At 41.4% G+C, this 11,019-nt stretch overlaps 1 protein-coding gene across 2 annotated transcripts in view; it reads right to left on the bottom strand.

The window, feature by feature from the left end:
• Window positions 1-309: 309 nt before the first annotated feature.
• Window positions 310-11,019, bottom strand: part of LOC149225123 (Acyl-CoA N-acyltransferases (NAT) superfamily protein) — an 81,256-nt gene continuing 70,546 nt past the window's right edge. Inside the window, exons 3-4 of one of the 2 annotated variants that reach the window (XM_089376924.1) lie at window positions 791-1,061; window positions 310-681 (exon numbers count right to left, since the gene is read on the bottom strand). In XM_089376924.1, the coding sequence (XP_089233050.1) occupies window positions 679-681; window positions 791-1,061 (274 nt within the window). In that variant the 3' untranslated portion in view covers window positions 310-678. Of the gene's footprint in view, window positions 1,062-11,019 lie in introns of both variants that reach the window. The other variant, XM_089376923.1, reaches the window with a different exon arrangement.

The raw sequence follows: 11,019 nt of genomic DNA, 5'->3' as shown, positions 1-11,019 counted from the left end.
TCATTCTTTTCTGCCTATTATTTCTCAGGCTTCAAACATAATTCAATATAAGTGTTTAGGCAACTATAAAACTCCTGAATCCCAGAAGCTAAAATGATAATATTTATAATTCATCATACGGAACATTTGTATCAATTAAATCAATGCCATAAAGTGGAGCACCATAATGGAAAAAGACTACGCAGAATCCTCCTATTCTTTGCAGGTTGCATAAGTTTGTCATAGAGAAAGACCTAACCCTAACCAACAGCTTGCCAACATTAACAAGCCTAAATGGGCAAACATAGTATTAAAGTTATAGACAGAGTCTTGAAATCCATATATTCGATTAAGCCCACATCATCAACCTTACCTGGACAAGTATTCTCGGTATTCTAAATATGCTATATTTCTTCATATATACGAATAGGGTACAGTACAGTTTTCTTTGCATCTTTTAGACAACCCTGCTTACATTTCCCTATAGGGGATGATCCTCCTTGCAGTTACCATTCTTTTATGAATGCCAGCAATAAGGCTTTACGAAAAGACAATATAGAGACCGCTTAGAGTTGTCCAAAAGACCAGTTCAAGAAACATTAGGGAGTGGAAGCTGGAAACAATCAGCAGCATGGCTGTCAACGTTATGTTACAGTGAAAATGTCCTACTTTCATATCTTCTGTACAGTAAGCCTGCTTTCACTATGAAATTGCAGCAGCAATGGTAGAGATAATTAGCATGCTGATCTTCAACGCATGAAAGAAAGAAGTTAAGGGCCGATCAATAAGATCAAAGTTAAGAATATTGTACATGGAGGAGTTTCATCATGAAGTGGAAGGTAGAACCAGGTAGTGTCTTTGGGTGAGGCCACTTGGCTCCTTCAGGAACCTTAACACATCTGAAGCCCTGGCTCTTGTATAATGCTACTGCTGCTGAATTGTTAACATCACAATGCAAAGCAATGGAGCGGCAGCCCCAACTCTTCGCTAAAGCTTCTGCTTCTATGACTAATCTTCGAGCGACACCTCTTCTCCGCCTTCTTTGACGAACAGCTACGTTCGAAATGTAAGCAATACCTGTCCTGCAGAGAAAAAACCACGTGATAGTGTTAATTTTAGGCAACAATGGTATGTTCTATGCTTTAGAGCAATTTTACTTCAACTTCTTTATTAGCTCAATATCAATATCCAGATTAGCATTGACATCAACATGACAGTAAAATGCAGATAGAACATAAACATAAACAATAGAAGACAAGCCAAGACAAGAGGACACAAGATGTGGCACCAGCGAGGGACAAACCCCAATGTGGGGAAACCCTTGATCAATTCTTCTTATATTCTTCAATAGTTTAGCAGAGAGAGAGTACAATTTACAAATCTGATAATTTATGACAGCAGCAAAAGAGCCCTAACCAGAAAAGTCAATGCTGGTCAACATGGCAGATTTGACCCTCAATAAATTGGTCAACTTCAGTCAACTTCGGCCTCCAAACAACAAGATGAATCAGCCCTCAAAAGAACCCAAAATCAGCCCAGTCAAATCTGGTCAAACAGCCAACCTGTGGTCAGCCCTAGCTGCAGTCAACGCTGGTCAAAGTCAACATTTGGCCTTGATTTCTGTGCCCATAAATGCAGCCTGCCCAAACAAAGATAGCCCCCACAAAAACGCAGTCAAAGGAGGTCAATGCTTGGTCAAACTGTCCAGAAATTCGGTCTCCTGAAATTTCGCTCTCCTGAAATTTCAGACATGTGGAGAGAGGCCTAGAAATCTGTACCCAATCAATGAGGAGAGAGAAAGAAGTGTGAAGATGAGTGTGTCCAGACTCCAAATGAGGCTAAGGCATCATGTATTTATAGCAAACGTTGAGGATGAATAGACATGACTGTTGGGTTTCTGAGTCTACATAAGTTCGTTGGCCGACCTTGACATTTTGTCCATAATCAAAATAAATTCATAACTTCATTTGTACATGTCAGAATCGGATGATCTTTAGATCAATCCTACACCTCCCGAAGGGACGTATCCAAGAAAAATAGCCGTTGTCATAAATAAGATGACCCATGTGGAGTTTGGCCCTGGTTGCCAATTTTAACACTCCCTCTCAACTAGGGAGAACTCCATCTGCTAATCCATCTGCCAATCTGTACTATCTCTGCCATCAATGCACTACTCTGCTGAACTATGAAGAAGAAAAAGTGATTGAGAATGTATCATACCATTCTCTACTGACCTAAAGTCGGTCTCAATCAAAGGAGAGTGTCATACCAATCTTACTAACCTGAAGTCAGTTTCAATCAAAAGAGAGTGTCTCATACCACTCTCACTGACCCGAAGTCAGTTCCAATTGATCTCAGATCAATATTAGTCATCCTAGTATAGGGAGTACGGTAGTACACGATGCATCCATTGGTAGTACTATGGTCCCTATCTTCATTTCCCTACTCATTAGCCAGATGAAAGGTACTTCCCATGAGTCCCAAACTGCATGGGTAGGATGTCTCAACAGGAGAAGGATGAACCACTCATCCTGTCTACATGTTGCCAAGGAGTATCGCGGGGGAAGGCTGAACCACTCACCTTGTACACAACAAACCACTAGGGGAAGGTTGAACCACTCACCCTATGGTTGTTCATCACTCCCAGAAGTACCCCAAGCCCCCTAGAGCTCCCAGAGCTTAATGTCCATCTCATACAAGACCCTCATAAGAGGGTCTCTCCATGACTCCAAGTCGTTCTCGGACGGCCAAGAACTTGACTCTCCCCAAGGGCTTTGTCAGAATATCAGCGACTTGCTCATCAATCCCAATGTGATGGAGCCTTCTTGCTCCCCGTTGTACCATATCCCGGATAAAGTGGTACCTTATATCTATATGCTTGGAGCAATCATGAAACACGGGATTCTCTGATAATCAGATCCCACTCTAGTTGTCGCAGAGGATCACGGTGGTATCCAGCATGTGTCCAAATAGCTCACTAAAGAGCTTCCTCAACCAGACAGCTTCACAGGAGGCCATACTAGCAACTATGTATTCGACCTCGGCAGTGCTCAAGGCAATCGATTTCTACTTCCTACTCATCCAAGATATTGAAGTAGAACCCAAAGAAAAATAGCATCCAAAAGTGCTCTTGCGATCCACCACACTGCCAGCCCAATCAACATCAGAATAACCACGCAGCCTCACATCTCCAGCAGTGTATCTCAGTCCATGAGTGATTGTGCCCAAAGATATCTCAGAAGATTCTTGGCACCAATCTAATGTATATGATGAGGCTCAACCATATATTGGCTCAATGTGTTAACTGCAAAACATATGTCCGGATGGGAGATCACCAAGAACATCAGTGCTCCTATGAGTTGACGATACTCAGAAGCATTTCCCAATTCAGGTCCAGCAACAGTACCACATAACTTATTAAAGTTAAGTTCCATCGGAGTAGTCACAAGCTTGCAGTCCACCATCCCAAATCTTTCCAATATCTTCACAGCATATTTTCCTTGAGAGAGGAAAATTTCACCTGGCTTTTGCCAAACCTCCAACCCTAGGAAATAATGCATCGGTCCTAGGTCCTTCATCTCAAATTCAGAAGCCAACTCACTCTTACATTTGTGAATGAGAGGGTCTGCACTTCCATCAGCTCCATGCTTGATAGAGCCACTTAGAGATGACAACCGATTTGTCCTGGGGTCTAGGGACCACATCCCATACATCATTCTTCATAATTGACTCGTATTCTTCATTCATAGCATCCTTCCATACTTGATGCTTCACGGCTTCTTCGAATGATGAAGGCTCATTTTGAATGATAGTGCTCATGGTGGTCAAATATCCTTGATACCTCTTTGGATTCTTGCTTTCACGGAAAGTCCCCCTTGTTGCAATGTGTCTCTCAACATCTTCGAGAGTCTCCCTAAGCCATGAGTGTCTCCTTTTGGAGGAGGAGGGTTCATGAGGAGGAGGATAAATAGGATCCATAGGTTCATCAACATCAGTCATCGTTTCGTCTTCTTTTGCACCCTGATTTTCGGTGTCAAATTCTTTGTCCTTCCTTAGGATAGGAGGGTTGTTGATCTTCCTAAGGGCCAGATCTTCGTCGAAGGTGACATCATGACTTATCTCAACTTCCTTTTGACCAGCCACATAAATTCTATATCCATTAGAATTTTCACTATAGTCCATAAAAATTCATTTCTTCCCAGATGCATCCAATTTGCTTCTTTTCTCTTTCGACACATGAAAATATACGGGACTTCCAAAAATTCTAAAATGACAAACATCGGGTTTCTTACCAGTGAACATTTCTTCGGGAGTCTTGGAGTCCAATGCTTGATGAGGGCATCGATTTTGAACATACACGACGGTATTTGCAGCTTCAACCCATAGGAACTTCGAAAGGCCTTAATCATGAAGCATGGCACGAACTGCTTCTACAATAGAGCGATTCTTCCTTTGAGCCACACCACTCTGCTCAGGAGTGTATGGCGTTGTAGACTCCCTCTTAATGCCAGCTTCTCTACAATAATCTTGCAATTCAATAGATTCATACTCGGTCCCATGATTAGTCCTCAATATCTTGATTTTCTTCTCGGATTGGTTTTCGATCAAGGATTTGAAGTCTCGGAACCAGGTGAACACTTCATCCTTCTTCTTCAAGAAGTAGATCCAGGTCTTGTGAGAATAATCATCCGTAAAAGTGATATAATATAAGTATCTTCCCAAAGAGTTTACGGGCATCATACTTGAGGGAAATGGTCCCCTTATAAGTTTTCCTTCGGCACATCCCGGACATAAACCTTCATGCTCTACTTTGAACTCACGCATACCTGTCACCATCTATCTCACATCGAGTAGGGCCTTATAATGAAGATGCGCAAACCTCAAGTGCCATGGTTCAGATTATAGAGATGTGTCGCAAGACATGGGTCCCAATGGACTTCCTCCAACTTGATACAAAGTGTCAACCCTTAACCCAAGAGTAAAAGCATCTTTAAAATTTATTTTCCAAACATGTACCTTTCCATCGATGAATGCCACCTTGAATCCTTTGTCCTCCATGGCTGAAATGGACACCAGGTTCTTCTTGAGATCAGGTACATATAGTTTTTCTTGCAAATGAATAGTGTTATCTTGATTCAATTGAAGGGTCACATTCCCTACTCCCTTCACAGGATAGGTGGCATCGCCTCCAAGGATGATCTCCAAGTTTGTCTCCTTTTCTATCAAATTAGAGAGGGCTTCCTTGTATCCGGTGAAGTTACTTGAGGCACCACTATCAATCAGCGAATTTCCCAAAGTGTCCGGAGGAGAGGCAGTGGAGAGGGCCGATATAAGATAGTACTCTTTTCGCTTATTGTTAACAACATTGGATTCTTCATACCTGGAATTCCTTGATTTCATGGAGGGTCCACCATTTCCTTGATGTCCCGCATTCCTTTTTCCTTTGCCATTGGACCTGCCATTCCTTTGATCGTTGTTGTTGAAGTTGCCCCTAGAATGATTGTGATCATCATCATGCGATGTGTCCCTTCTATTTGGACACTCCCTTGCATAGTGGTCAAACTTATTGCAAACAAAGCATCTTCCCTTCCTTCCATTTTTGAATCCCAGTCTTCCTTGACTTTGCTTCTTTGAACCTGCATTGTTCTTCCTCTTGGCATGAGTGGAGAATGCAGCGGGGTTGCTTCTATTATAAGGCATTTCTTGCTCCACCATTCTTGTTTCTTCTTGAATGCATCTCGACATCAATTCTTCGAACCCTGGAATTCGATCATTGTTGAGTATGGTGGTTCTAAATACATACCACTCAGGTGGGAGTCCTCTAGGGTGGTGAGTATAAGTTCCCTGTCAGGAATGACCTCTCCAATCAAGAGTAGATCATTCTTGATCTCAGTAATCCTCAAGAAATAGGATTGAATGTCCTCGTCCTTGCCCTTCTTAATATCCTTCAACTTATTCTTGAGAAATAGAATTTGATTAGCATTACTAACCTTGAACATGCCGACCAACTTGTCGTAGATCTCTTTGGTGGTCTTCAATTCGAAGATATAGGCCACCAGATGCTTGTCAATGGAATCCCTGATAATCTTCTTCGCTTTGACTTCAGCCCTATTGTACTTGGTCTTCCTAGCAGCGGGTGCATTTGAAGGAGGCTTAGGGATTTTACCCTGCACATAATCCATCACTTCTTTTTCTTCCAAGGTCAAATTAGGAGACTTCTTCCATCCATGATAGTTAGATTTATCATGGAGCTTGTCTTCAGCCAGTAAGTAGGATGAGGAACCGATTGAGCCTTTTGTCCTTGTCCAACTGTCTTTGGTGATTGCTCTTTCACTCTTGCTTGGGCTTTGTCTTCAGCTCAGCTCTGATACCATGTTAATTTTAGGCAACAATGGTATGTTCTATGCTTTAGAGCAATTATACTTCAATTTCTTTATTAGCCCAATATCAATATCCAGATTAGCAATCACATCAACATGATAGTAAAATGCAGATACAACATAAACATAAACAGTAGAAGACAAGTCAAGACAGAGGACATAAGATGTGGCACCAGCCAGAGACAAACCCCAATGTGGGGAAACCCTTGATCAATTCTTCTTATATTCTTCAATAGTTCAGCAGAGAGAGAGATAGTACAATTTGTTGGCATTATGATACAAGTGTTGTCCTTAATGGCAACTCACTCAGAGGTATGATACAGGTGATGGCGACTCAATCAGAGCACAGATCTTAGTACAACAGGTCAAGAGAGAGATATACGCAGGTTAACCTTGATGAAAGCGCGTATACACGCGGGTGAGAAGAACAAAAGTTGCGTATGCGTACACACGCAGGTTCATAGAAGGAAAGGCGCGTACATGTTGGAAAACTAAGTATTGGTCCGTGGTATTTGGTCCATGATATTTCGATATTGGTCTGTGGTATTTGGTCCAAAGTGTTGACCCCAAGTATTGGGTCCAAGGTATTGTTTCTACATGGTTTTGGACCATGGTATTGAGAGAAGCCTAAACCTATATAAGGAGAAGATCATTAGGCCAAGGGAGGTGTGGAAGTAATGAATGTTTGATGAAGTGTGGAGATCCAGTATGTTGGTTATGGGTATGTGATGCTTGGCTCGATCTGAATCAAGTTGGAAATGGTAGCGAAGGTATAAGTAATTATCTTTAGATCTGTACGCGGGTTCTCTCTGGTGAAAGCGCGTGTACACGCGGTTTTGACACAGTCAAGTAGCGTATGCATTATGAGATTTGATGTTTCAAGTTGCTGTTGGTCCTAGTGGTTGTTGCAGAGTTCTGGGCTCTGGTCTGTGTTCTAGTAACTGTGTTTTGATGACAGGGTTTCAGTGATTCAGTATTGGGTGATTTAGAGATTGATGATGCAGGTATAGTTGATGATTGTCTTACAGTGGTGATTGTTTTGTATTTATGGATCCAGTCTGAAAATTTATGAAACGTGGTCCCTGGAAGAAAAGAGAAGGTTGTAGCCTTCTGTAGGCCAGCACCTACGTACTAGTACTTCAGCTAGTACAAGAGCTAAGGGGGTTGTAGCTCCCTTCCAGGAGATTCTGGAGAACGAGAGAAAGTTGTAGTCTTCTGCAGGTAGAAACCTGCGTACTGGTATAAGACTGCACCAGTACATAAATATTGTAAAAAGAAGTTTCTTATTAAAAGAAGATAGAGACGAATTGCAGCAGGTGGTTTTCACCCACATTGGGTTTCCACCTTATATCATGGTGTTCATGTGTGCTCCTTATGTGTGATGATCTGTTCTGTTTTACTGCACCTGTTTACTGTTAATATGGTTAATAATGTTCTGATGCACTCATTGAAAATCAACTAATTGAATCATAAGTTTACTGGATATACGCTAGTTGCATTAAACACAGTTGCGTATATACGCGGATATCCTTAACTGAAGTAGCATATATGAATCTGAATATGGAAATGAAAAGTTATTATTGATTTAATAATACTGATTCACCCCCCCCCCCCTCAGTATTATTTCAAACAATTGGTATTAGAGCAGGTCCTTTGGTAGAAGCTTGATCGCTTAAAGGAGATCCATAGAACAATGGGAAAGAAAGCGCTTCAAAAGAAGAAGACAGCTCAAAGGAACAATGGTAGCCTGTCGTTGAGTGGAAGCAAGTATTCAGATCCTGAATCACCTCAGATTGAAGATGGACAAGCAAATGAAGCATCAGATAAACTCATAGATCAACAAGATCTACCTTGCAAAAGGGAGAGTGCCCTTAAAGAAGAAATTATCAGCTTAAAATCTCAGCTGGAATGTGCCTTCAGAGTTCGTCAAATGGTGCAGGAGCAGAATTCAAACTCCAAAGCAAGAGGATTATACATCATCACAATTCCAGGTATTGAAGAAGACAAAATTAGAGACAGAAAGGTGTGACATAACTCAGTTAGCTGACATAACAGACACAGGGGAAACTGAAAGTGAAGACCTTCAGTATTCCATTTTGTATACACTTATATAATAAAGATAAGTCGCGTATATACGCGATCTAGAGGCTGCAGAGTCGCGTATATGGAGCTCAGAAGAAAAAGGCAGCAGTGTGGTCAGACTCAGGTTGGGAAGAGTCTGATGTGGGTCTGGCAGAGACTATCTGGCACAGGTTCAGGGGGAGCATATATTCTTCTAATAATACATTGTTGGCATTATCTTAGAAGATCTTGGTTTGCATTCACAGCTGTTTTGGTTTCAGGCGGAGAGGGAGATTATGGTTGTTGATCTGAATGATGATTGACAGATGCTGTTGATGACTTTCATAGAATTGTCATAGATATTTCATCTCTATGTCATGTATATCTTTTATTATCAAGGTCATGTAACGGCCTATTTTGGTTTCCCCACTATGCCTGGGATGAATGATGTAATGTGCTTATTTTTCATGTGTAAACTTCTGGTGTATCCCCACTTGGTTGGGAGATGGATGTATGTATAAGTCTTTGGTGATAGGAAGGTCTTTTATAATGTATAAAGTCATGTTTCTTGTGTAGATCATCTTCTTGCAGAGCTTGCCTACAGTCAGGGGGAGCATGGACAACACAGCAGAGCAGAGGATTCAGCATGTATTCAGGGGGAGCATAACCCTTTGCCCTTGATGTCAAAGGGGGAGAGTGACTTGGTGTGGTGGTTGCCATCAAGTCCAAAGGGGGAGATTGTTGGCATTATGATACAAGCGTTGTCCTTGATGGCAACTCACTTAGAGGTATGATACAGGTGATGGCGACTCAATCAGAGGAAAGATCTTAGTACAACAAGTCAAGAGAGAGATATACGCAGGTTAACCTTGATGAAAGCGCGTATACACGTGGGTGAGAAGAACAAAAGGCGTGTATGCGTACACACGCAGGTTCACAGAAGGAAAGGCGCGTACATGTTGGAAAACTAAGTATTGGTCCGTGGTATTTGGTCCATGGTATTTCGGTATTGGTCCGTGGTATTTGGTCCGAAGTGTTGACCCCAGGTATTGGGTCCAAGGTATTGTTTCTACATGGTTTTGGACCATGGTATTGAGAGAAGCCTAAACCTATATAAGGAGAAGATCATTAGGCCAAGGGAGGTGTGGAAGTAATGAATGTCTGATGAAGTGTGGAGATCCAGTATGCTGGTTATGGGTATGTGATGCTTGGCTCGATCTGAATCAAGTTGGAAATGGCAGCGAAGGTATAAGTAATTATCTTTAGATCTGTACGCGGGTTCTCTCTGGTGAAAGCACGTGTACACGCAGGTTCTCTCTGGTGAAAGCGCGTGTACCCGCGGTTTTGACACAGTCAAGTAGCGTATGCATTATGAGATTTGATGTTTCAAGTTGTTGTTGGTCCTAGTGATTGTTGCAGAGTTCTGGGCTCTGGTTTGTGTTCTGGTAACTGTGTTTTGATGACAGGGTTTCAGTGATTCAGTATTGGGTGATTTAGAGATTGATGATGCAGGTATAGTTGATGATTGTCTTACAGTGGTGATTGTTTTGTATTTATGGATCCAGTCTAAAAATTTATGAAACGTGGTCCCTGGAAGAAAAGAGAAGGTTGTAGCCTTCTGTAGGCCAGCACATACGTACTAGTCTAAGTTGCAGGAAACGTGGCCCTGGGGGGCGTTTCGCCAGGGGAAACGAAACGAAACGCGTTTCCCCGTACCGTACGGCCTGGAAACGCGTTTCCGGCCGTACGGCCACGTTTCCCGAAACAGAAACGTGGCCGTACGGCTGGAAACGCGTTTCCAGGCCGTACAGGCCACGTTTCCCCCAAAAAAACATTTGTTTTTTAATTTTTTTTTTCTAATGTAGATCTCTTACATTTGTTTGCCCTAGTGTTGATATGCAGTTCATGGTAATGTTAAATTCTTAAAGTAAAAGTGATATTCTCCTTTATTTTTCATTTTCATCCTTTTACTTAAATTTTTAACATTACCATGAAATGACTCAGGATGTTTGAGAGTGGTTTCCCCGTCATTGGATTTCATATGGAGAAAGTAAAATTTTAGATCTTACTCAAAATCCAGCAAACTTATCTGTTTTTCAGGATTTCAGGATTGGGGGGATTTCAATGTTTCCATTGGATTTTATCATGTACTAGGGTATGGAACTTGTATTTAATCGAGAGAACAAAGCCCTCTATGCAGGGGAGACTCCCAATAATCAAGAGAATGTAGGGTACTAGGGTATGAAACTTGTATTTAATCAAGAGCACTAAGGTCATTCGACTATGTAGGAGGAGACTCCCAATCAACCACGAGACAAAAAATTAGAAATTTCTCGTGGCTGATTTTGGATATTTCTATTTTCATTATGTGATTATTCATGAGTAAATGTGATGTAAATTTAGATACTTATAGTCTATGCATTGACAATTGACAATTTTATCATAATGTAATAAATTAGAATGTATCATATATGCTTTATGATTGCACATATTTCTTAAATTCCTAATATATATATATATATATATATATATATATATATCCGCGTTTCCCCGTTTCCAAAATTTGGGGAGGTCGCGTTTCGTATCGCTTCCCGTTTTG

Source organism: Pinus tabuliformis, chromosome J (assembly GCF_031772625.1).
Source record: "Pinus tabuliformis cultivar Carrire ecotype Pingquan chromosome J, CPIR1, whole genome shotgun sequence".
NCBI classification, from domain to species: domain Eukaryota; kingdom Viridiplantae; phylum Streptophyta; class Pinopsida; order Pinales; family Pinaceae; genus Pinus; species Pinus tabuliformis.
The sequence above is the reverse complement of the archived record's forward strand: the minus strand, read 5'-3'. Positions and strand labels throughout refer to the sequence as shown.